Consider the following 27,615-nt stretch of genomic DNA (forward strand, 5'->3'; position numbering starts at 1 on the left):
AAAAGAATGAAACACGACCTGGTCCTGCACCATCCTCACAATTCTTGCTGTGTTTGGGTCCACTGTTGCAGCCACTGTGTCAATCAATCTTGTTGAGGGTGCTCCTCTTTTTTGCTGACCCTCTACCAAGCATAATGTCCTTCTCCAAGGACTGGTCCCTCCTGATAACATGTCCAAAGTACATAAAATGAAGTCTCATCATCCTCCATTCTGTGGAGCACTCTGGCTGTACTTCTTCCAGGACAGATTTGTTTGTTCTTCTGGCAGTCCAATACATATTCAATATTCTTTGCTAACACCATAATTCAAATGAATCAATTCTTTTTTGGTCTTTCTTATTCATTGTCCAGCTTTTGCATGCATATGAGGCAACAGAAAATACCATGGCTTGGGTAAAGAACACCCGAGTCCTCAAGGTAACATCTTTGCTTTTTAACATCTTAAAGAGATCTTTTGAGCAGATTTGCCCAATGCAACACATGATTTGATTTCTTGACTCCTGCTTCCATGGTTGTTGATTGTGGATCCAAGTAAAATGAAATCCTTGACAACTTTAATATTTTATTCATTTATCATGATGTTGCTTATTGGTCCTGTTGTGAGGATTTTTGTTATATGTTGAGGTGCAATCCATAATGAAGGCTGTAATCTTTGATCTTCATCAGTAAGTGCTTCAAGTCTTCTTCACTTTCAGCAGACAAGGTTGTATCACTGCATATCACAGGTTATCAACAAGTATTCCTCCAATTCTGATGCTGAGTTCTTTTTCACACAGTCCATCTTTTTGGATTCTTTGCTCAGCATCAGATTGAGTAAGTATGGTGAAAGGATACAACCCTGATGTACAGCTTTCTTGATTTTAAGCCACAGCATTGCTCTGTTCCAATGACTGCCTATTTTGGTCTGAACTGCATGAGCACAATTAAGTGTTCCGGAATTCCCATTCTTCGCAATGTTATCCATAATTTGTTATGATCCACATAGTCCAATACCTTTGCATAGTCACTAAACACAGGTAAACATCTTTCTGGTATTCTCAGCTTTCAGACAAGATCCATCTAACATTAGCAATGATATCCCTTATTCCATGCCCTCTTCTGAATTCAGCTTGAATTTCTGGAAATTCCCTGTCGATGTACTGCTGCAACCATTTTTGAGTTATTTCCAGCAAAATTTTACTTGCGTGTAACATTAATGACATCATTCGATAATCTCTACATTCTCTTGGAGCACCTTTCTTTGGAATGGGCACAAATATGGATTTCTTCTGGTTGGTTGGCAAGGAGCTGCCTTCCAAATTTCTTGACATAGACCAGTGAGTGCTTTCATTGTTGCAATCATTGCTGAAACATCTCAATTGGTATTCTGGTAATCCCTGGAGCCTTGTTTTTCACCAATGCCTTCAGTGCAGATTGGACTTTTTCCTTTACTACCACTGGATCTTGATTATATTGCTACTTTCTGAAATGGTTTAAGATCAACCAACTTATTTTGATATTAACTTTGGTTAAGTGATCTTGTGTATTACTTCCATCTTCTTTTGATGCTTCCTGCGTCCTTCAATATTTTGCCCACAGAGTCCTTCAATACAGCAACTAGAGGCTTGCACTTTTTCTTCAGTTCTTTCAGCTTGAGAAATGCCGTATGTGTTTTTCCCTTTTGATTTTTAACTCCAGGTCTTTGCACATTTCATTCTAATACTTTACTCTGTCTACTAGAGCTGCCCTTTGAAATCTTCTTTTCAGCTCTTTTACTTCATCATTTCCTCTGTTTGCTTTAGCTACTCTACGTTCAGGAGCAAGTTTCAGAGTCTCCTCTGACATCAATTTTGGTCTTTCCTTTCTTTCCTCTTTTTAATGACCTTTTGCTTTCTTCATGTATGACGTTCTTGATGTCATACTACAACTCATCTGGTCTTCAGGCATTAGTGTTCAATAATCAAATCTATTCTCGAGGAGGTCACTAAATTCAGGTGGGGTATACTCAAGGTTGTACTTTGGCTCTCATGGATTTTTTTTTTTAATTTCTTCAGCTTCAACTTGAACTTACATATGAGCAATTGATGGTCTGTTCTGCAGTCAGCCCTGTCCTTGTTCTGACTGATCATATTGAGCTTCTCCATTATCTCTTTCCATAGATGTAGGCGATTTGATTCTTCTGTATTCCATCTGGCAAGGTCCACATGTATAGTCACCGTTTATGTTACTGAAAAAAGGTATTTCCAATGACTAGGATGTTGTCTTGCAAAATTCTATCATGCGATCTCCCAATCTTTTCTATCACCAAGGCCATATTTTCCAATTACCAGTCCTTCTTCCTTGTTTCCAACTTTTGCATTCTATTCGCCAGTAGTAATTAATGCATCCTGATTGCATATTTGATCAATTTCAGACTACAGAAGTTGGTAAATATCTTCAGTTTCTTCATCTTTGGCATTAGTGGTTGCTCCATAAATTTGAGTATCAGTTGTATTAACGTGCCTTCCTTGTAGGCATACAAAAAAAAAAAAATATCATTATATCACTGACAACATCATACTTCAGGATAGATCTTGAAATGCTTTGTTTGTCAATGAATGTGATGCCATTCCTCTTCAATTTGTCATTCCTGGCTTAGTAGACCATATGATTGTCCAATTCAAAATGGTCAATACCAGTACATTTTAGCTCACTAAACACCTAGGATATCAATCTTCAAGCATCCCATTTCATTTTTGATAACTACAATTTTCCTAGAATCATACTTCATACATTCCACATTCCTACTATTAATGGATGTTTGCAGATGCTTCTCATTTTTAGTTGGGCCACATCAACAGATAAAAATTCTGAAAACTTTACTCCAAGCAAGTCATTAGAGTTGACTTTGCTTTGAGGAGCTCTTCCCCAGTCATAATTTGAGTGCCTTCCTGAGGGTCTCATCTTTCAGCACTATATCACACAGTTTTCTGCTGCTTTCCATATGTTTTCATTAGCCAATTTTTTCAGAAGTAGATCACCTGGTCTTTCTTCCCAGTCTGCCTTAGTTTGTAAGTTCTGCTGAAATCTGTCCACCATGAGTGGCCCTACCGGTATTTGAAATACCAGTGGCATAGCTTCTTGCATCACAGTAACACACAAGCCACCAGTGTATTACAAACCAACAGACAAGTGATTGGTTTAGCATCACAGCAACATGAAAGCCTCCAGTGACAGACAGTTGGTGGCCGCGCTGGAGGTGCATGGGCCTCCAGCATGGAAGGTATGAATTCTACCACTGAACCTAATAATAAATATTTGCTGAACAAATTTAAGGTAATGCTAAAAAAATTCTAATAACAGTTACTGAAACATTACCAACATCTACCCTTTCTGTACTGAAATTTGATATCTGTTCAAGTCTTTCTTTATTCCATCATGCAGATTATGGGAAAAAATGCTGAATTACAGAAAAGTTTTTGGACATACAGAGTACATCACTTAAGTCTACTCTGGCTATGATACTGTAGATAAGTATTTGTACACCTAGCTATAATTTTAGGCTCTCATTTCTATTTTCCACATTAAATGATCACTAGGCAGCAGGTAGGTTTTTTTTTTTTTTTAGGTTACATATACCAGTATGTGAAAAGAAATAGACATTATGTTTATCATTCTCCTGGGACTGAGTATCCTGATAAGATTTATTATTTATATATCAAATTATTTCTTAAAGTCAGTTAATTCACTGAAGTTTTCCTACTTTTATCTCCACAAATTATTAAAAGTATTCACTAAATGCTCTCAAATAGGACATTCTTTGTTTCCATAAGCACGTTAGACTTCCAGTTCTCAGTTCCTGTTGGAAGTCCACAATATTCACTAGTCAAATAGCCAGTATGCTTCCCAGTTCATCTTCATCAAGGTCTCTATCACTTGACTTTGTATTTCCCTTCTCCTTTATAGTCACTGCTTATCTTAGCATTCTTCATATTTACTGGAAGGAAGGAAGGAAGGAAGGAAGGAAGGAAGGAAGGAGGGAGGGAGGGAGGGATAGAGGGAGGGAGGGAGGGAGGGAGGGAGGGAGGGAGGGAGGGAAGGAAGGAAGGAAGGAAGGAAGGAAGGAAGGAAGGAAGGAAGGAAGGAAGGAAGGAAGGAAGGAAGGAAGGAAGGAAGGAAGGAAGGAAGGAAGGAAGGAAGGAAGGAAGGAAGGAAGGAAGATAGAGAGAGAAAGAAAGAAAGAAAAACATTACATGTACAGATGAGACCCAGCAATTCCATTTGACCAAAGCCTCACCTTCACTGGAGGAGAACCAGTCCTCCGATGCTGAGAGAAGAACTCTATTCACAGCTCACCTGCCCCTTTACTTGGTGTGGCCTAACACAGATGGCCAGCCTTTCCTCTTCTGAGGCACTTGTTAATATCTGATTCCCAGGGCTTTCCTCTGGCAATTCTGATTCAATAGGCCAGAATTGTGTGTGGGGGGTGGGACGGCAGGCGGGCTGCAACCTATATATTTAACAGCACTAGATCAGTGATCATCAAACTTAAGCCAGTATCTGAATCACCAAGAGGGCTGATTAAAACATAGATTGCTGGGCCTCACCCCAGGTTTTCTTATCCAGTACATATGCACAGGGTGGGCCCAAGAATTTGCACATGGTACAAGCTCTCATGTGATGCTGACGGTTCTGGTCAGGGGAAACCAGACTTTGAGAATCATCTTATTAGATGCTTCTGATGACCAGGTGAATTTGGGGGAAAACTTTGTAATACATTTCTCAGAAACCAGCATTGGTATGATGCATGATTTTTTTTTTTTTCTTTAAGCCTTGTAATTATTCTGGTAATGATGTTGCCAACAATTTTCTGTGAGCCAGGAATCAGATCCAAACATCCCTCTGTGACCTCCATATAGAAGCAAGAAGCAGATACACAACCTACCATTTCACTTTACCTAGGTAAAAGCAATAATTTAAGCCATGTAGATGCAGTCAATGATGCCTAGATTGCATATGACAGAGTTAATAGCACAGTAGAGCAGGACACGGAAAGCTACCAAGAGAACACAGAAGGCTTTCAAAGTCTGTGTTCCTGGGTCAGACTCAGATCTCTGCTATGTCACCACGTAGCACCTAGTGGAATGAACAAGAGCTAATTTTTTAAAAACTGATTCAGGCACGCCCATCATTTAGAGATCCAAATTGGGCCATCGGGGCTTCAGGAATGGTGCTCTGTAGCTCGATCCTGCCACTATAAACTCAAGCCGGTTGCATCACTACTTTCCATGAGGAATTTAAGGGGTGCGACTACATCCTTTCCAACCCTGCATTCCACATGTGACAAAACTGATCCAGCTGTTTGTCTGAAAGAAATTCCTTGCTGTCCTGAAAAATTAAAAAGCAAGTGGATATCCGTCCTCCAGGGGCACGCTTCCAGCTGGAACCTGGTACAGGCGGTTGCGAAACAGAGACAGTGCCCTGGAGAGCATCTGCTTTTGAATTCTTACCTCGCCATAGGGGGGTTAGCCCCAGCTTGCTTTTTGAAATGGCAGATTCTGGATGGAGGGTGCTGGCTTGGCCCAAAGCTCTTGAGAAGTGTTCATCCACTACTGACCCAATGTCTCCCTGGAAATAAGTGAAAAGGACACAGCGAGAGTTAAGGTACTCCATCTCGGCAGGCTGGTCTTTCTCCTCCTCCTCCTCCTCCTCCTCCTCCTCCTCCTCCTCTTGTTTGCTGGGAAGGGTGACTTCCAGAGAGTCCTGCATCTTGCTGTATACCGCTAACTTCTTCTGGGATGGAATAAACAAAACACAGTATCAAAGAGAGTTTGTAAAAATGCATCAACTAGTTAACTTTTTACTTTAAAAAAGAACCTAAATATTAACATATGTTTGCAAACTGATTCTTCTTCATCTGTTTTACTCCATCTTTTCCCTCCCCAAACCGGCCTTCTTCCCACCCTATGAAAAAAAACTCTGTTATTCCAAATTTGGCACACACAAAAAGTCCATTATAAAATGTTATATTTTCAGAATGTGTGAGACAGGTGTGTTTGTTTGTTTTTAATCCAGATTATAAAAAGAAGACTCCTCTTTTTTTTTTTTTTTAATTAGTGATGGATTTCTTCTAGTTTTTCATCCCCTTTCCTATAAAAAAAAATTATTTTTTTTTTTCCTATTTACTTGTAGCAACATTACAATTGGGGGAGGGAGTGGAAGATAGGAGACCTAAGTGTCTGGGAGAGGGGTGGAGAAGAAAAGAGCTTTTCATAAATGCAATAAACTAAAATAAAAACAGAAATGTAGCATTTTATAAAAAGGATTTGGCAGACGTGCCAAAATCATTTCTCAAAAATCAAACAAAAATGACAAAATAAGTCTGTGTGAAGATCCATTTTGCATGGAACATATTTTTCAGATGTTTCATTTACCACCATTATCACAGAGAAAAAGCGGGAAAAAAGAGAAAAAAAGGAAAGGTATTATGGCCTACTGAAAATGAGACAAGATACTTGCAATGGCTAACTTTTTAAATAAAAATGAGAAACTTTGATAAAGTATTCTGAAAACATATAACTTTAACTATAAAAAAAAAAAAAAAAAACCTGTTGCCATCAAGTCAATTACAACTCATAGCAACCCTATAGGATAGAGCAGAACTGCCCCATAGGGTTTCCAAGGAGCGTCTGGTGGATTTGAACTGCCAGACTTTCGGTTAGCAGCCTTAACACTTAATCACTATGATGCCACCAGGGTTTCTGTAACTATAATAAAAAAAAAAGCTAACATATATTAAGCCAGGCGCTCCTCTAAAAAACATTACATGTACTTCCTCATTTAATCTTCACTCTTCTGTGATATGATTATTATTACAATTCATATTTTAAAGGTGAAGAAACTAAGGCATGAAGAGTTGAGTGACTTGCCAAAAGTCACAAAGCAGGTAAATGGTGGAGCCAGAATGCATAATAGAAATACGCAAGTGTCCATATACGTACACATGCCTGTGTGTGATAGCAGGGGGTGGTGGGTGTGGTGTTGGGGGGTGGTGGGTGTGGTGTTGGGGGGTGGGGCGTGTATTTTGTTTTGGAAAAACAAATCGCCACACGGTTTTGTTTTTCTGTGTGGTAGGTTTGCAGTTAATTGTCATTTTCTTATTCCTGCTTTTCAATATTTCCAAATATTTTTCATTCAGCATAGACTACTTTTATTATCATCAATTTCCATGTGAATTGTATATAAGAAAATAATATTAAAGATTACAAAAATATGTTATTCTAATAACTGGATTAGTTTTCTTTATCATCGGTATACCTGCAAAACCTTAATCTTTTTCATCCCATCTCCTTATTTCACAAAAAATGGACAGTGGAAAATAAACGTGAGTAGAAAAAAAATGTATCATTCTAGAGTACCCAGTAAGCACAGAGATTCTTAACTGTTATCAACACACATAACCCAGACTCTACATTTCCAATGTAATAACTGGCTGTAAAATCTATAACCCCAAATTATAAATACATCTTTTGATAAAGTGAACCCTTTCCCTCTAGCAATAAATATGCTGTTCTTGCGTGAGGTGTGGTTCTGAACTGTTCAGGTATATTAGGAGCTAATAGTTATTATTTAAGGGCTATTATTTATAAATATACATATTGTTTTTTATATTAAATTTTTGCCATTATGATTATCACTTGTGGATGAGTAGATCCTTCATTCCTTGGGAGTGAATACCTGCTGATGAAAAGGTGATTGTAATGACTCAGTAGTTATATTTCTCACAATCTGCTTTTGCACAGATCTAAACATGTTTATGTAGTCCTCCTGTCGCAGTGGTTGAGAGCTATGGTTGCTAACCAAAAGGTGTGCAGTTCGAATTCACCAGATACTTCTTGGAAAACCTATGGGGCAGTTTTGCTCTGTCCTATAGGGTTGTTATGAGTCAGAATCGACTCTGTGACGACGGGTTTGTTTTTTTTTTTAAACATGTTTATATTCAACTTCAACAGTAAAAATACTACAGTAACATAGGCTATACATAAAATGAGGGATTGAAGGAAATGACCTCTGAAGTTACTTCTATCTTTTAAATTCTAAGATTAAATGATTACCACGGATTAGTCAAATTAAAGCGTTATTTCTCTGTGCGTCTATTATTTACCTGAAACGTATACCATTTTAAGCACAAACACACATTTTCTGTCCAATATTATGGCACATTTCAGGGCAGCACTGTTTTTACATGAGAAGAACATTAATACTGGTCTACAGACTGGCTTCGGTGCCCACAAGTGTTTGTTATTATCTATGAAACACATTCCTTTTTCTGTTAAGGTCCAGCTAAGCATCAGCTTCTGAGACTTGGGCTTTGCATAGAATTGTTTCATTTGTTTAATTTTCTTTAACACTCAGCCTTTAAATGAATGAGTGCTGACTGTGCTAATTATTCAAAGGAAATGTTTCATTTTACTCCAAATTAACAACAATTCATTCTTAGACGAAATAAAATTATATATATATATATGTGTAAATATGGGAAAATTGTAAACTCTGATAAAAGTATGTAAAACAGTATTATGATCAATCAATCATAATGTCTTAAATTTTCAATTGATGGCAGTGGTATTCATGCTATAGATATTCAATCTATTTAAGATTACAAAATATTTCTAAACGATACATCATTTTGTGTTATTCTTTTTTTATCGACTGTTGGTTGGATACAAATAAATTAAAAGTCACACTTTTCAATATGCAATGGAAAAGGAGTGAGTAGGCTCTTTGTATCGAAATAGCTATGGTTAGTTCATTTTCTAAAAGTCATTACTCTGTCAATGGATGCATTGATTACTTACATTCTTTATATTTTGTATACATATATAATATAGATTTATATAAATATTTATAATAAAACTTTTCTTTTGACATTGGAAACGCCTCTATAAAAATATCTGTGTTGACTTCTCTATTTAAATCAATTTTACTTGGAATGATTATAAAGCACACTTCTTTTTTTCTTTCTTTCTCTCTTTAAGGTATGTTTTCTACTAATTAATAAATGTGTTTGGAGATTATAAAAAAAAAAAATGAAAAGGGAGCCTTTGACCTACCTACCACCAATAGGTGGGATATAGGCACACCTGTCATTCCCACTTGCAATTTGTTCAGCTAAAATTAGATCAATTTTTGTAAATTACAAATAGTGAACCGATCTATATATTTAAAAGTGTTTCTGCTGACAGAGAAAGATTCATCATTTACAATATACTAAAATACACACACATTTATAGCCTCACCATCCATATCACTGGTTAAAATAAGAACCCCAAAGTATACAAATAGTCTGATAACTAGCTAATATGCTAGGATGGAATTCTCATGCATTTTCAGCATGAGGTGCAAGTGTCAAGATAACAGGAACACAGAATCTACAACAGCAATTGATTAACATTACCGTCATCCTAACCTTCTTCTCTGTAGACTCTTCAGCCTTAACTACTTTTAGATCTCTGTGCTTTGATGACTACAAATCAATTATCTCTCTCTCTCTTTTTTTAAACTAAATATAAGGAGCCCTGGAGGCACAATGGTTCAGTGCTCAGCTGCTAACAGAAAGGTTGGTGATTCGAACCCACCCAGCACCTCCGAGTGAAAAAGACCCCGAGACCTGCTTCTGTAAAGATTACAGCCAAGAAAACCCTGTGAGGCAGGTGTATTCTGTCATATGTGGTCACTATGAGTTGGAACTGACTGGCACCCAACAACAATATACTCATGTGCACTTTTGCCATATTCTGTATTCAATTAGTATTTGCTTCTTGGAATGAAATATCCCTAATATTACATTCTTTCTTGAGAATAATATAGAATATTCAAAATATTGAGAACAAATCTCAAATCATCCAGAACCTCTATTTCCTGAATCAAGGTCGAAATGTAATCTAGTTCATATTTTTCTCAAGGTGCAAACTCATTTCCTAAAAATACCCAAATCTGTCAGAAATATTCATGCCTTTCTTATGAGACTCTGAAGAACTGTTAACAAAAAATAAAGAAGTTATTTAAAGGAACTTCAAAGACTACAAGTTGGTTTATTTAAAGTGCATTAACTAGCTCACCCCTACATGCTCAGAGTAATGACCATTTTCCCCCAGGTAAAATGACCCTCGTGTTAGTTAACCAGTGAACCAGTTAACAGCCACAAAGCCTAAAAGCTCACTCATGAAGAGGTTAAAGCAGAAATGTGAAGGAGGTTGGCCTAGGCGTGCAAACCATACCCAACCACCTCAAAGCCTGCCGTAAGGCGCAAGAGAAACAAACTTGACCAGGAATGTGCAGGGGAAAGGATTTGTCTGACAAGAGAAAGACTTCCATGTCAGGAGCCAAATACCACTAACTCCCCAAGGCTTAAGCCTACAAAATGCCAAATGATTACTGTGCATCTGTGGAAACTTTTTTCCTAAAGAAAAAAGGATTTTAATGAAACATTGGCCATTGTTTTCTAGTTTTTTAAATTCTTTTCTTCAATTTCTACTGACTGGCTGTGTTCTTTAAATGCAGTGACTCTTTTATGGTAAAAAACATGATCAGAGCCTATAAGAAAGAATCACTGGCCCAGGACAAACGATATAAAATTGTAAAGTCTGTTAAAGAGGCACATTACCCTTTGATCGTATTCTTCTTAATTTAGCTGGATAAAAAACTTTTTAAAAAATAGTTCAAAAAGATTTGAAGTTTTACTTCTTAGCCTATTTGGAGGCGGAAGTTTAAGGGAGATATGTCACAGAACTTTTATATATTTTATTTCACTTAACACAAACACACACAAATAATAAATTGACAGAATAATTAGTCTGGATTTACATATGCAAAAACAGATTAACCTGTCCTGGGTCACCTACTAGTAAATGGCAGAGAGAGGATCACAACCTACTTCAGTGTGACTAAAAGTATATGCCAAGAAAATACACTAAAGGAAATGAGCCGCTGTATGATTTTATTTTAATTGAGTAAAAAAACACAAGCTCACAGTTGGCATAGCATCACATACTAACTAAAGAAAAGCTAAATTTATTCATAACATAAAAATTATTAGAGATTATAAACATATATCAGAGGTATGACTAGTAAGTAATATAACACTCTTAAAAATATATGTATGTCTAGAAAAAAAATGTCTAGATAAAGTTAAAATTCTACATTAAAAAAGTATTATCCCCTTGGTAAGATACATAATAAAACTACCTACGAATTTTCTGGAAATCCTTTTTAGGAAATGTGAGCAGAACCAATTTGTGAGACATAGTTACACCTCAAGATTTTGTCTTTGTGTGTGTGTGTGTGTTTGTTGTTTAAACGTAGGGAGAAGCAAACCAAAAATAATATTATTTAACATGATGAGCTATTTTAAGCACATTTGCCTCTAAATGATTTTGATCATCATCAAAAATCAAACCCGGCCCCCTGAAAGATGAAATTTTTCCAGTTTTGAGGGCGTTCAAAAAAAATGTGCCACAGGCTCAGAGGCAATTTCAAAATTTGCATTCCCAAAATGTTTTAAGCAATGATCACATCATTTTGGTATGAGTTCATCTCTCAAACCAACTACTTTGAATGAAACAACGGTTTCCAATGTACAAATATCTGGTTTGTTGGTATAATCTTACTAGACTTAAGGTATGATTTCATTTTTTTAAATTTTTTCTATTATTCATCCATTCATCAAACCAAGGATGAATTTCTATTTTGTGTCAGTAACTGTGCAAAGACTTGGAGACACAAAGATGAAAGGCATAGCCTTTCCCTAAACTCAAACTGCTCTTAATTAGAAGGGAGAGCGTTGTAAGAGCAATGATAAATAAAAACAGCCTTACGGTTACGGTTATCCAACTAACTGTGTTATGTCTCCAAAAAGCTAATATTCCAAAATCAAAAAACAAGAAGAATAAGAAAGTAACATTAGGTAAATGACTAATGTTCCCTTGTTTCCAAGGACGCCCAGACAGGAAGGTAACACAGTAGAAAGAGAACTAGAATGGGGGAGAAGATTTGGCCTGAAACAGCTCCATGAGTCTGTACAAGTCACCAAATCTCTGGCTCTCGCTTCCTCTTCTAAAACTGAGGAATTTTGACTTGATTATCTTGGAGGTCTCTTCCAACTCTTCATCCTCATAAGCCACATGCTGGAGCTCTAGACAAATTCACACTTAATTTAGTTTCTTACATTGGCCGCCTTTTCCAATTTTGCAGGACATTAGCCAAAAACGCCCTACAGATCATTGAAGACTAATTCATTTCAAGACATGGGTCATTTAGCCCAATTCCTCAGAATTAGTTATGGTACTTCCTTTTTCTATCTTCATATTAACAAGAAAAGCTACATTCTTAGAGTCCCGCCCACCTTGTCCCCCAGGGATAAGTGTTTTGGCATACTAAAATGATACAGCTTAAGGGGAAAGGACACCTGTTTAGTTTAGGTCATTGTTTTTTTTCTCTCTCTCTTTTAAAGTAGGAGGCAAGTGAAAAATAATTTGGTTAGCGTAGTTCAGACCACACTTCCAAATTAATGGCATAAATCTGGTATCCGCTGAAATATCTGTAAATATGGGATTTATGAGTTGTCTACCAGCAGCTATTTGGGTTTAACGGTTCAGGTCACTCTTAAAACCAGTTGCCATGAGTCCATTCCAACTCATGGGAACCCCACATGTTTGAGGGTAGAACTGTACTTCGTGGGGTTTTCAAAGGCTGATTTTTAGGACTCAAACCTTCAGCCTTTCAGTTAGGAGCTGAGCTCAGTAACCATTTCCACCACCCAGAGTCTCTCAGGACACTCTTAGGGTCCTCTTCAATGAGTAGTCAATGCAGGAAAGCAGCTGCTTCAAGTGGTGGGTCTTGAAAGGTTCAGGGCAGAGCTCTGCCCAAAATTATCTCCTTTGCTATCTCCACCCAAGCCTGAAATTCCACCATTAGATGGCTGTGTTTCTTAACTGAAAATGTTTTCCTGGAGATAACACCTTAAATGATTATCTATTATCTTACCACATATATTAGGTTTGGGGATTTTTTTTTTAAACTTAGGTGGAAAAAGGGCCCATGGGGATGGGAGCCAAGTTAGGCACTTGGGTTTTAGAATGAGTCACCAACTCCCAAGTTTGTTTTAGGAACTGCCTTAGGCATCCTGAGCTTGTTTTCAAATTCCTCATTGAAAACTCCCATTACAGAGATAGATACAAGACAGAAATATACATATGGCCCAAGGAGGCCAGCTCAGCATCCCTTCTTCAGTGGCCCCAGGTGATCCTACACTGGAGGACAAGGCTCTACTCTCTGAAAGACCTCATTTCCCTTGGCATAGGTCATGTCCCTGTAGTTTCCAACCTTGCAAGTTGTGAAAGTTTACTAAGGGCTAGATGGTTCAGAGGTAGAATTCTTGCCTTCCACATGGGAGCCCAGGGTTTGATTCCCAGCCAATGCACCTACCACATGCCCAGCCACCGCCTGTCTGTCAGCAGTGGATTACATGTTGCTATGATGCTCAACAGGTGTCCGGGGATGCTGAACTCCCAGACTAAGACTAGGGGGGAAAAAACAAAAGCTGGTGATCTACTTACAAAAACCAGCCAATGAAAAATTCTATGGATCCCCAACTGATCATGGGGGTGGCGCAGGACTGGGTAGCATTTCATTCCATTGTGCTTGGGGTCACCATGAGTCAGGGGCTGAACTGACAGCAGCAGCTACCACAATAGGTGAAACAATACTTCCCAGATAACCTTTACTTAAATTTCCAAAATGTGTCTCCTTGCCTCAGCTTCTGGGATCTTGGTGAAAGTATCCTTACTGTGCATAATTTTATAGATTTCAGTCCTGTCCTTACCATGATTATTGTAATCTCCTTCTGGTTGACTGCAGGAGACAACAGTTCAGTTTAGTTATTTTAAGGTTTAATTTTTCCTCTAGCTTTGAATTTGCTGAGTGGAAAGTTATTGGGAGCATGAAATTCTGGGGCACCTTAAGCTTCTAAGGCTCTGCAGTCAAGCTAATTTGCGTAGTGCAGAATTACAGCGGCTGTTATTTCTCAACGAAGTCCTGTATGAATTCTTATAAATCCACTTAAGTCTTTGCTTACAGTTGCAAGACTATTAAATCCTGTGTCTTAAATAATTTAACTCTGTATTCAAACTATTTTGGGTAAAATTGTTTTCTTTCCTTTTAATGAACCTAAACTTATGTTGGAGGAGTAATGATGTATGAGGCACTTAAAACTGACTGTTAATATCATTTCCTATATTTTATTTTAAAATAAATAAATGTTCATTTGCTAAGTGGATATTCTGCCTCATCGCCAAAGGATGCCACACGGATAGCAAAAGTCATTAGCATAATACAAATGCTCGCAAAAGGCCTTTGGAATGACTAAACTTAAAAAGTACACTACCAAGGACTTGGAAAGAATTTCAAGCTCCAAGGCCAAAGAACCTACTGGATATTAATCTTCTTTATCAAAGAAATTGATTTGGGGCACTAAAGTAAAAGAAAAAAAAAAGTCTATTGTGCAATAGCAAAGAAAAAGCTTGGGAGACTGCTTGGCATTGAGAAAAGATGCTACACTGGGGAGCTGCAGACCTCCCCCAAAATGGCCACCAATTTGCTTTGAAATCTTTAGCCAGGCATTTCCACCCTGTAAGCATACATTTTCCCATATGTTAAAGGAAGGTTTCCACTAGGTTTTTTCAGGGCTCTGTCCTGACAAACAGAATCTCTGAGCAGCTTTATGGCTTAACCCAGGTGGCAGAGCCCAGAGAAAAGAGTTTGCAACAGCTCCTTACAAACTTAACAACTGGACTACTGCCTTCCCAGGGGATTTAATTACTTTAAGGGAAAGCCTGCATGCATATTCACCCAGCTGTCACCCTTGAAGAGAGCAGAGTAAATATTTTTTAACTTCCATGAAGCCTGGAGTGTGACTGTTAAAATCACCTATGCACAATTGGAATAGTGGCAATTGTTCTCTGCTTTCACCACCTCATTAATAAACTACACACATCAGAAAGCTTTGCCGTATCTTGCTAACATTATCATTGTGAATATGGAGAGGATTTCCATAACAGACTGTCTATATTTAAAATCAGAATCCCCTGGATAGAAAGAGAATCTCTGAGTTCACGTTATCTCCCTCTATTTTTTCCCGAAACCTATTTCAAAATGTTCTGTTGGTTCCTACTGTCACTATGAGAATATAAGTGCCTTCCTGTCTGCACACATCCTGCAGTGTCATCGTGCCTTCAAAGCATGTGCTGGGGGCTTAGTCAAGACTTCTCCTGAAGGAGATGCTGCAGACCAGAATAGTAAAGCTATAAAGAGATGGTAGACAGGAGGAACAGGGAGCTCCACACCCCTCAAAAATGCCTGTGCTCTCATACTGCAAGATTTATGCACAGCCACGCGATTTCTTAGTAATTAACATCAGAGACTAGAAAATTTACTCTTCAGACACATTCACAGATTCCTTTGACTCACTTAGCTTCCAGTATGGCTCAGTGACGCGTTCCCAGGACAACCTGATATATGTGCAGTTAACTGAGCTTTTAAGACACCCACCTATCACCCATCTTACAACAACTACAATAGAAAACTACACTGAAAATGTCAAATGTACATTTGTGCTCGTAGGGGAAAAGCTGGGAGTATATGTGCCTGGAGTGTGGGGTTCTATTATTTCAGAAAGAATTTTGAAAGTTATATGACCATATGAAGAGGGAAAACATACCTATGCTGAAAATCCATCATAATAAAGCATTATGAAGCACTAATTTAAAAGTACTTCGGGACAACACAATTTGGAGAAAAAAAAAATCAGTTCAAAGACAAATTCCTAAACAAGAATACAGAAGTTATCCAAAATTTTTATGTTCTCATTTGTAGCATTTTATAAATGCCCACTAAACTGTCTTGAAAACTGTCACTTTTTCTGATTCTTTTCCTTTTTTTTCCCCCCTCCTAAAAAAATAATGGTTCAGATGCAGTAGGAGTAGCAGCTCTTATTTTTGTCTCCCAGGCAATATGCTATTAGGGGTCACTTCCCATGTACGGAGAAAACAATCTTTATGGATAATAATGATAAAACCTTATGGAATGCAAAAACAACCAAAATATGTATTCTCGGATGACTGCATTAGGGCCAAGTGAATATGAGTCGCACTTCACCCACGCATCGCATTACTCTAAAAATGCTGTCAGCCTGATAAGAATTTCCTGATTTACTCTTTTTTCAATAGAAAATATAGGTCATCACAAGAAACTCCTGACAGTACAAGAGCAGTAGTTACACTGGCAAGTCTCTTGTCACTTTGCTGGCCAGATATGGTCAAACAGTTTCTTTACTTGACCAAAAAAAAAATCATCTCAGACAAGCCATTTCAGTCTAAGCAACAGGAAAACTTCCAAACACACTTCTCAACTACATTCTTCTGGTCAACTCAGCCGAAACACGTAAGCCGTATCTGCAGAAGCCCAAAGTGTACCAGAAGTTTATTGTAAATTACCAATATTAATGTGGACAATTCAGTTTAAAAAAAAAAAAAAAGGTTCATTCTTCAGTTGGTTGATGATTTTAACAAAAGAATGGAATTTAGGGGCCAAGTTTCAAGGCTACTGCAAAAGTTACATAAAGGATTGGGGTCATTTCTTATTGAAAACCAAATTTGGTGGTTGTTAATTTATATTTGTTCTGAATTTTATTTTCCAGTTCAAAAAAGTATGACAATGCTACCTCCCCACAGATTCCTGTTTTAATGGAGTTGCACAAGTCTAGAAAGGAAAACCTTCTTCACAGCTCCTTTTACTAGGGTAAGTTATTTTTAAGGGGGAAAACTACCCGTCTGAATGTTTAATAAAGTTTGACTCTGTTGCTTGTCCACATTCCAACTGATAATTGCAGGCCTCTTCACAGCCCCTGAAGGAGCACTGGTGGAGCAGAGGTAAAGCGCTCGGCTGCTGACTGAAAGATCAGCAGTTCGAACCCACCAGCTACTCCGTGAGAGAAAGATGTGGCAGTCTGCTTCCGTAAAGGTTTACAGCCTTGGAAACCCTGTGGGGCAGTTCTACTCCATCTTATACGGTCTCTATGAGTCCAAATCCACTCGACGGCCACATCTGCTGCATAGGCACAGTCTCCGAGGCAAAGGACAGGAGGCGAAGGTGGTTCATCTGAGGCCAGGTGTTTATAAAACACACAGAGCTCATATACAGAGTCACTTTGCCTCACTTCCCTGTATTGTACCTAAATGGTTTTCGCCATTACTTATGAGATCTTTCATATTTAAAGCCAAAGAAAAATCGACAGCATAACCAAAATGTGTTAACCTGTCACTCCTGACCACAACCTAAAAAATGCATTCTTCTCCCCAAAAGTTCTTTTCCTTTGAAAAGCAGAAGTTCCTAAAGATTAAAAAAAAAAAAGAAAGAAAAAGACAAATGATAGCAAGAAAGAGGGGCTTCTTCCTCTTTCTCCCTAACTGGACCTGGTCAATCTCGCACTGTTTAGGAGAGACTACGCTGAGTTTCCCAGCCCCTAAATTGTAAACAGAAGTTGTGATTCCTTTACAAAGAGTAGGACTATAAATCTAGCAAAGAGACAGAGGTAGAAGAAACACAAGAATTAAAAACCAAAAACCAAACTCGCTGCCATGGAGTCCATTCTGACTCACAGCGACCCTACAGGACCCAACAGAACTGCCCCATAGGGTTTCCAAGATTATAAATCTTTATGGAAGAAAACTGCCACATCTTTCTCCTGTGGAGTCACTGGTGGATTCGAACCGCCAACCTTTTGGTTACCAAACAAATGCTTAACCACTGCGCCACCAGGCCCCCCATATAAAAAAAAGTATTAAAAAGTCAAAAAAAGGCCTAAACCCATAAGGTCACAATAAAACTTCCTGGTCCTAAGAAACTAAAAAGAGCAAATCAATAATTTCTGTGGATGGTAATTCCCTAACCTTATCTGGTTCCCGTAGAGAAGCCCCCACTTCAGAACGTAAAAGCTGTAGCTGTTAACCCCAAATCAATCCTCCCTGATGGGCAGAGTCTGAGCATCCTATTCTGGAATAGCCCCTTGCCACATATGCACATATGTGTTTTATGTAGAGCAATCTAAACCTTGACACACTTTCCTTCTGGATAGGAAGGTCCAGGACACCCAGTGCCAAATTCCCCCCAAACTCTACCTTCCCTTCTAAAATAGCTATATTATCTCCCCCCCTTTGACCCCCCTTTATCCCCAGCATTCTCGGTCACCCTTGGCATGGTGAAGGCCCAGCTTGTAGAGATTTCAATGTTGCCTCTTGGCCAGGGAACACACTTTGAACAGACTGAACACTTACTCTAACAAGCTGTGTTTTTGATGGAGTTAGAAGATGAATGAGGAACTGTGGGATCAGTCCCAGCCCTCTAAGTCACAGTCTTAGGAAGAAAACAGACTCTAGAGAGTTCTGGTAACATCTGAGAGGCCTTACAGTCAATCCCTGTTCCACCATAAAAGTCCTAGAAAGGTCATTCCATAAGATCACTTTCCAGGCCTCCCCTATCCTGGGGCACACTTCACCCCCTTCCACAAGAAACTCTTAAACACCCTACTTTTCTAAAGGAAAAAAACATATATATTTAGTTTAAAGGAAGTTTACTCACATACTCCTAAGACAGATGCCCTTGGTGACCTTCAGAGAACCGAGCCCTAAAGCTAGGTGGCTATGAGGACCAACCTCTGAGTTCTTGTGACAATAGGTCAATGAAGCCCTCGGCCAGGTAATGCCTCACATCAAATCCCCACCCGTCCAGCCTGGCTGCTCTGCTCTTCCCTTCCCGAAGCCTCTCCTCCACGGTCTGGTGGCTTTCTGCTCAAGGGCGCTCCCGCAGGTCTCAGAGCATCCTCTGCGCCACCAGTCCCGGCGGGACGTCGTCGGAGCCCCAGATCGATACTCCCGGTGCCCCTTGCCCCCGCCCCCGGCAGGCTGCCCACTCGGTGACTCACCTGCTGGCCAGGTTGGGGCACCGGATGGTAGTAGGCTGTGGGGCAGGTCGCAGCTGCCACAGGGTTGGGCAGATACTGGGGCGCTCCATACGGCTGGGGGTGATACATCACCTCCGCACAACTCATGGCAGCAGGGGCAGCGGCGGCCCCCAAGCTGCCGCCGCCGCAGCTTTACGCGCTCGCGCGAGGGGCGCCGCCGCCGCCGCAGCTGCCGCCTCTGTCGCTGCTCCAGCTGCTACTGCGGCGAAGGCGGGTCCTCGGCGGCCTCGGGCTCCGCGCGGGGCGCGGGCTCGGGAGGGGGTGGCAATCAGCGGGGGCCCATGCGCGGGCACCTTCATCTTCAGCCCCTCCGAGTGGCCCCCTGCCCGCGCTTATATGGCGGCTGAGGGACGCAGCCGCCCGTCGCGCAGCGGGGGCATGACAGTGCCCGGCTCCGGCTCCGACAGCGTCGCCCGCGGCCGCGCCAGCCTCAGCCGCAGCCCGGGCCCCAGACGGGTAGCCTGGGGCGCCGGGCTCAGCTTTGCATACACACAATGCGCGCCCGCGGCTCGTCCTATCACCGGCGCTCCCGGCTGGGCGAGGGCCGGGAGGGGGACAGCAGGAGGGGGCGCTGGGGAGGCCAAGCACTTCGCCTGCCCGGGCTCCGACGCGGAGCTTTGCAAAGTTTCCCCAACTCGGTCCGCGGCGGGCGTGTCGCCCAGCAGGGGGACCCCGGGGAGGGCAGGCTGCGGATTGGAGCGAAGTTTGCAACCTTCTCCGCCTCCCAGCAGTGGGATCTCTGTGGGAGGGGAATGGTATGTCAGAGGCTCCCCGCCTCAACCTCCCTGAATTCCCACCCTGCGTGTGTCACCTGGCCGCCAGGGTGAGGCTGCCCGACTCCAAGCAGTCTTTCTTTTTTTTTTTTTTTTTTACGAGGGCCACCAAATCAGAGCCCAGGGCCAAAGGAAGACCAAAATATGCAAAGAAGTAAAACAGAGCAGGCTCAAGAATAAATAAATAAATAAACGGGGGTCAGCGCCTACATTGAATATGCTGTAACCATAAATGAAAGTTGACATTCCAACTGCGCATACGCCAAGAATACAACACATCTTTCTACAAGCAATTTACGCTTTAAGAGTACTTCGTCATGGTATGACGTTTTCGTGGGAGACAACCGTCTGGTTTTTCCAGCTTGGTTTCCATAGAGCAATGTTGTTGTTGCTATTAGATGCCATAGAGTTGATTCCAACTGACAGCAACCCTATGTACCACGGAAGTAAACACTGCCCGGTCCTAAGCCATCTTCACAGTCGTTGCTATACTTGAGCTCTTTGTTGGAGCCACTGTGTCAATCCATCTTGTTGAGGGTCTTCCCCTTTTTCGCTAACCCTACCAAATGTGATATCTTTCTCCAGGGACAGGTTCCCGCCTGATAACATGTCCAAGGTATGTAGGAGGAAGTCTCGCCATCCTTGCTTCTAAGGAGCATTCTGGCTGTACTTCTTCCAAGACAGATTTGTTTGTTCTTCTGGCAGTCCATGGCATATTCAGCATTCTTTGACAACATTGTAATTCAGAGGCATCAATTCTTCAAAAACAAAAAAACCAAAACCCACGTTGTCATCAAGTGGATTCTGACTCAGAGCGACCCTCTAGGACAGAGTAGAACGGCCCCATAAGGTTCCAAAGAGAGGCTGCTAGATTCGAACTGCTGACCTTTTGGTTAGTAGCCAAATGCTTAACCACAGTGCAGATAGGGCCCCTATTCTTCAGTCTTCCTTATTCATTGTCCAGCTTTCACATGCATATGAGAAAATTGAAAATACCTTGGCTTGGGTAAGGCACAGCTTAGTCCTCAAAATGACATCTTTGCTTTTTAACACTTTAAAGTGGTCTTTTTGCAGCAGATTTGCCCGATGCAATATGTCCTTTGATTTTTTGACTGCTGCTTCCGTGGGTGTCAATTGTAGATCCAAGTAAAATGAAATTCTTGACAGTAATATTTTCCCCATTTATCATAATGTTGCTTATTGGTTCAATTGTGAGGATTTTTGTTACCTTTATGTTGAGGTGTAATCCATACTGAAGGCTTGTGGTCTTTGTTCTTCATCAGTAAATGCTTCAAGTCCTCTTCACTTTCAACAAGCAAGGTTGTATCATCTGCATAATGCAGGTTGTTAATGAGTCTTTCTCCAATCCTGATGTCATGTTCTTCTTCAGATGGTCCAGTTTTTCATCTTATTTACTCAGCATACGGATTGAATAAGCATAGTAAAAACATATAACCCTACTGCACAGCTTTCTTGCTTTTAAACCTGGCCATATCCCTCTGTTCTGTTCCAATGACTGCCTATTTTGGTCTGTACTGCATGAGCACAATTCAGCCCTCTGGAATTCCCATTCTTGGCAGTGTTATCCATAATTTGTTATGATCCACACAATGAAATGCCTTTGCATAGTCAATAAAACACAGGTAAACATCTTTCTGGTATTCGCTGCTTTCAGCCAAGATCCATCTGACATGAGCAATGGTTCGTTCCACATCGTTTTCTGGATCCAGCTTGAATTTCTGGCAGTTCCCTGTCCATGTACTGCTGCAACCATTTTTTAATTATCTTCAGCAAAATTTTACTTGTGCGTGATATTAATGATACTGTTCGATAATTTCCAGTTTCTGTTGGATCACCTTTCTTTGAAATGGGCACAAATATGAATCTCTTCCTGTTGGTTGGCCAGGTAGCTGTTTTCCAAATTTCTTGGCACAGATGAAGAATGCTTCCAGCATTGCATCCATTTGTTGAAACATCTCAATTGGTATTCCGTCGATTTCTGACTCTTGTTTTCCACAATGCCTTCAGTGTGGCTTGGACTTCTTCTTTCAACACTGTTAGTTCTTGATATGCAACTTCCTGAAATAGTTGCACATCCACCAGTTCTTTTTGGTACCAAAAAAAAAAAAAACAAAAAACCAGTGCCGTTGAGTCGATTCCGACCCATCGCGACCCTATACCCTATGACTGCATATTCCGTCTTCTTTTGATGCTTCCTGTGTCTTTGAATATTTTGTCCATAGAATCCTTCAATATTGCAATTCAAGGCTTGAGTTTTTTTCTTCAGTTCCTGCAGCTTGAGAAATGCTGAGTGTGTTCTTCCCTTTCGGTTTTCTAACTCCAGGTTTTTGCACATTTCATCATAATACTTAACTTCTTCTTGAGCCACCCTTTGAAATCTTCTGTTCAGCCCTTTTACTTCATCATTTCTTCAGTTTGATTTGGCTACTCTACATTCAAGAGCAAGTTTCAGAGTCTCTTCTGACATCCATTTTTCATCTTTTCTTTCTTTCCTCTCTTTTTAATGACTTTTTACTTTCTTCATATAAGATGTCCTATGTGTCATCCCACAACTTATCTGTTCTTTGGCTGTTAGTAATAACAATTGATTAAACCCAGGCAGCTATTATCTTAATGTTTATTTATTTGCAAATGGTTTATAGCCTTTTCCAAATGAAGGGGGGCAACTATCTATAGGAATATCTTTGTATTCCACATAATCACGTAAGGTAGAAAAGAATTAGACTTACTTTATAAATGAGCAACTCTAGCTCTGATTTTTAACAAAGAATTCTCTTCTTTTAAATTGGTATCTTTTTATGACACAGAACAATATCTCTTTTATTTTAGTAGAATCCTTTGTCAGAGGAAAAACCAGTCTGTATGTCTAATTATCTCTTCCTATGTACTGTATTAGCACACGGTAAACCTTAATATAATTGTAAGAGTGTTTGTGTATGCATAACTACACAGACACATTCACACACACACATTCAAGCCTAAATGCTATAATAATTGGATAGCAACTCTTTGCTACCATATCCAAAACCAGGAGCCGTGGACGTGATTCTAACTCATGGCAACGCCGTGTGTGTCAGAGTAGAACCGTACTCCACAGGGTTTTCAATGGCTGTGCCAGGCCTTTCTTCCAAGGTACCGGGGGTGAGTTTGAACTACCACCCTTTCAGTTAGTAGCAAGGCACTTAAACATTTTCACCACTCAAGGACTCCACATTATAGTAGCTCTTATTTATTCATACATTCTCTCATCCATTGAATATTTTAAAAATCATGTTTAGTAAGGGTTTATACAATTTGTATTTTAAATTATGCTCTTTGTTTTGGGGGAGTATTGCTATCACTAGGTTATATAAGAATTTATGCTAAATGCTTATTAGTGCCTTTTCCCAACTCTGTCCCTGTGTGGTGCAAACAGTTAACACACTAGGCTGGTAACTGAAATGGAGGTTGAAGTCCACCCAGAGGCACCTTGGAAGAAAGGCCTGGTGATCTACATCCAAAAACTCAGTTGCTGAAAACCCTGTGGAGCATAGTTCTACTGTGACACACATGGGGTCACCATGAGCCAGAGTCAACTGGATGGCAACTGTTTTTGTTTCTTTGTTTTTCACCAAATCTGCATCTTCTGCTCACACCTCTTTCCTGCATTCCAGACACATCTATTCAGTTTCTTTCTGGATAACTCCACGTGGCTATACCACAGAAACTTCAGCCATAATAGTATTGCGCTTCTCCCCACATCCCAGATCTAGTCATTTTTAAATCTTTAACCCAGGTATTGAAGTTTCCACCCGTTTCTACAGCTAGAAGCCTGGAAAGCTTCCATCACTCCTACATCTGGTCATGAAGTCCAATTAATTCCAATTTTACATTTCTGCTGACTTTGTTCTCTCATCCCTTACCCAGACTCTTACTAGAAGTTTCTAGCTGATCTCCAGGCCCTAAATTGCACCATCTTCTGATGCATTCTTCACAATTTCTCCACCTTTTCTGTCCCAGCTACTAGAAATCCAACAGTGTAATTATGTCTCTCTCAGTTTAAAAAAGACTCACAGTAGCTCCCTACAGCCCGTAGTCCCAACTCCTTAGCCTTCAAAATTGGGGCCCTGCCTATGGCACCATTTTCTGTAACAGCCTATGCAGCCATCTGAATTGAGATCTCCCATTTGAGAAGGAGCTATGGGCTCTTCTGCCACCATGGCTCTTTGCACCAACCACCCCTCACCCCTACCAATCCTTCTTCACTTGCTCACTGTTTTTTCCACAAGCGATTATCTTTCAAAACATCCTCTAAAGACTACCTTTTATGCTCCTACTCTCTGCAACTCCCGTATTCCATGCATACTGCTCTGATCATGCTACGTGATTTAGAGTTGGTTATTTGCTAGTCTCTGCAACATGGTCATAGCTGCTTAAGAGCAGGGACTGTGACTTCTATCTCTCAATCTCTAGGAATAATATAATACAATGTCGGGCTTAATAAACACTTATTGAATAAATTAAACATAAGAAGGGAAGCAAAAAAAGAAAAACAAAAAAACTCTTAGAGGAGCTTACAAACTTGTAGGGAAGCCAAGGCACATATGCAATCAATGAAAGCTGGAGCGTAGAGCACTGTTTCAGACTGTCCTCGATTTTCCATTGTATGCTGGATGAGAAGGTCCTTGTGATGTGAGAAAATTAAGGACCTGGAGTGTAGAGTGACTGAATTAGGTCACAAAACCAGTTTGTGAGGCCAGCCTTTCCTTAACACTGGACTAGATTAGGGCCTCCTGTCATAAGCTCTCAATACCTTCAGCTTTTTTTTTCAAATAATTTAATATATCTGCAGTTGATTATTTTTTGTACAATTTTATCTTCGAAGGCTATTTCCTCTAGTAGAATAAAAGCTACGCAAGTGTAGAGTTCACATACGTCTTGCTCACCTCCATGTCAAACATTTAGAAGGTGCTCAATATATGTTTGTTTGCTGAGAAAATAAAGCCAGAAATAGATCCCAGAAGCCCAATACCCTCTACCACGGCTTTTTCTGTGTGCCCCTGCCTCTTGTTGTTAGGTGCCATCAAGTTGGTTCTGATTCATGGTGACCCTATGTACAACAGAAGGAAACACTTCCCAGTCTTGAGCCACCCTCACAATAGTTGCTGTGTCTGAGCCCATTGTTGCAGCCACTGTGTCAATTCATCTTGTTGAGGGTCTTCCTCTTTTTTGCATAATGTCCTTCTCTAGGGACTGATGCCTCCTATATCGCCTCTTAGAAAAAAAAAAAAAAAGAACCTGTTGCTGTCAAGTGGATTCCGACTCATAGTGAATCTATAGGATAGAGTAGAACTAGCCCCTTAGGGTTTCCAAGAAGCAGCTGGTAGATTCAGAACTGCCAACCACCTTTTGGTTAGCAGCCATAGCTCTTAACCACTGCGCCACCAGGACTCCACATCAACTGTAGTGTGGTTTAAGTATTTACTGTATGACAAAGATGTAATTCCTGGGTACTAAGAAGTCATGACTCACAGTGACTCTACAGGATAGAGTAGAACTGCCCTATATGGTTTCCTAGGCTCAGATCTTTATGAGAGCAGATGGCCAGGTCTTTCCTCCCTTAGACCTTTTGTTTAGTAGCCCAGCACTTAACTACAGCACCCCCAGGGCTATGAGTAAGAATCAACTCAACAGCACACAACAACAACAGCAAGTCATGACACAAAAGTTTGAATATTTGACAAAATCTTCCCACAATGCGTTGTATTTTTTTCTGATAACTTTCTTTGTTTCTATATTTTACTGGTGGATGAAAATGAGAAAGTAATAAAAATTGTGCCCAGAGTTAGAATTTAGAAGAATGGACAGAGAGAGAAAATAACTTGTCAAAGGTATAAGTTATAGTTCACTCAATAGTAAAAATTAGGATGATTTCTGTGAGGAGACGTAATTGGAGCTCTGTTAGGAAAGCAGATGCACCCAGGTAGATTTTTAGGACTCTAGGTAGGATAGGAAAACCTTTTGGCCTAAGCAAAGACTACTAGGGAACTGGTGGCAGAATTAAAATCAAATCTCTGGGCTCTTGTTCAGCTCTCTTTTTAACACCCAATGATTATTGTTGTTGTGTACTATTGAGTTAATTCCAGCTCACGGCCACCCTGTAGGACAGAGCAGAACTACCCCTTAGGACTTCCTAGGCTGTGATCTTTATGCTGGCATAGTGGTTAAGAGCTTACAGCTGCTAACCAAAATGTCAGCAGTTTGACTCCACCAAGCGCTTCTTGGAAACAGGGACAGTTCTACTCCATCTTATAGGGTCATTATGAGTCGGAATCAACTCGATGGCAATGGGTTTTTTTTTTTTTTTTTTTGAATTTTTATGATAACTGATGGCCAAGTCTTTCTGCCTCAGAGCTGATTCGAATTGCTGACTTTTCGGTTAGCAGCCAAACACTTAACCGTTTCACCATCAGGCCTCCTTCACCCAGTAATAAGGATATACAATGAAGTCTGTGAGAGTCATAGCAGTTGGATTGCCTCATTTTCCAAGTCTCACAAGTTTTCCACCTTTGACAGGGTGCAGTCTTAGCCCTTTTCTATCGCTCTCTTTTAGTGTAAACTATTTGAGCTTTCCTTCTCTGACAGGCTTCTGCCTCACAAGATTTCCAGCTTTCACAGGTTTTACTGTATAAACAAACACATTTGTATATTTGCATGTATATATGTATATATACATGTGTTCATGTATACATATATACATGTGTTCTGCCTCTTTTCTGGCTCAGTCTTGGTGCAGACCCAGATACTGCCAGTTCATTGTTCATCCTCTTACTTTTTTCTGTCCCAGACACTGCAGTTCCAACAGAATATTAATATGACCTTGTTGTTTTTATTAGGTGCTGTTGACTTGGTTCCAACTCATAGCAACTGTATGTACAACAGAACGAAATACTGCCCGGTCGTGTGGCATCCTCAAAATTATTGTTATGTTTGACTCCATTGTTGTAACCATAGTGTCAATCAATCTCCTTGAGGGTCTTCTCCTCTTTCTCTGGCCTTCTGCTTTTCCAATATGATGTCCTTCTGCGAGGATTGGTCTCTCCTTATTGCATGCCCAAAGTAAGTGAAATGAAGCCTTACCATCCTCTTTTCTAAGGAACGTTCTGGCTGTGGTTCTTCTGAGACAGATTTACTTGTTCTTCTGGCAGTCAATGGTATATTCAAAATTCTTTGCCAGCACCATAATTCAAATGCATCAATTCTTCTTAGGTCTTTCTTATTTATTGTCCAGATTTTGCATGCCTATGAGACAATTGAAAATACCATGGCTTGGGTCAAGCCCGCCTCAGTCTTCAAGGTGACATCTTTGCTTTTTAATACTTTAAAGAGGTCTTTTGCAGCAAATTTGCCCAATGCAATGCATTTGACTTCTTGACTTCCACAGGCACTGACTGTGGATCCAAGTAAAATGAAATCCACAACAACTTCAATGTTTTCTCTATTTATCAGTAAGTTGCTTATTGGTCCAATTGCAAAGATTTTTGTTTTCTTTATGTTGAAGTGTAATCCATAATGAAGGCTGTAGTCTTTGATCTTCTTCAATAAGTGCTTTAAATTCTCTTCACTTTCAGCAAACAAGGTTGTATTATCTGCAAATTTTAAGTTGTTAATTAGTCTTCCTCCAATCCTGATGTCATGTTCTTCTTCATGCAGCCCAGCTTTCTTGGATTATTTGTTCAGCATACAGATAAATATGACCTTAATCGTTTTCACTTTTTCTGTCAGAGGTTTATAGTTACTATATTTCTAG

General features: G+C 40.0%; 1 protein-coding gene across 3 annotated transcripts in view; it reads right to left on the bottom strand.

Moving 5' to 3' along the window:
• VGLL3 (vestigial like family member 3) overlaps positions 1–19,613 on the bottom strand; it is a 57,152-nt gene extending 37,539 nt beyond the window's left edge. Inside the window, exons 1-2 of one of the 3 annotated variants that reach the window (XM_049858002.1) lie at positions 18,994–19,613; positions 5,468–5,585 (exon numbers count right to left, since the gene is read on the bottom strand). In XM_049858002.1, the coding sequence (XP_049713959.1) occupies positions 5,468–5,585; positions 18,994–19,119 (244 nt within the window). In that variant the 5' untranslated portion in view covers positions 19,120–19,613. Of the gene's footprint in view, positions 1–5,467; positions 5,751–18,993 lie in introns of all 3 variants that reach the window. The other 2 variants (XM_049858001.1, XM_049858000.1) reach the window with 2 other exon arrangements.
• Between the last annotated feature and the right edge of the window lie 8,002 nt (positions 19,614–27,615).

Source organism: Elephas maximus, chromosome 18 (genome assembly GCF_024166365.1).
Source record: "Elephas maximus indicus isolate mEleMax1 chromosome 18, mEleMax1 primary haplotype, whole genome shotgun sequence".
NCBI classification, from domain to species: Eukaryota; Metazoa; Chordata; class Mammalia; order Proboscidea; family Elephantidae; genus Elephas; species Elephas maximus.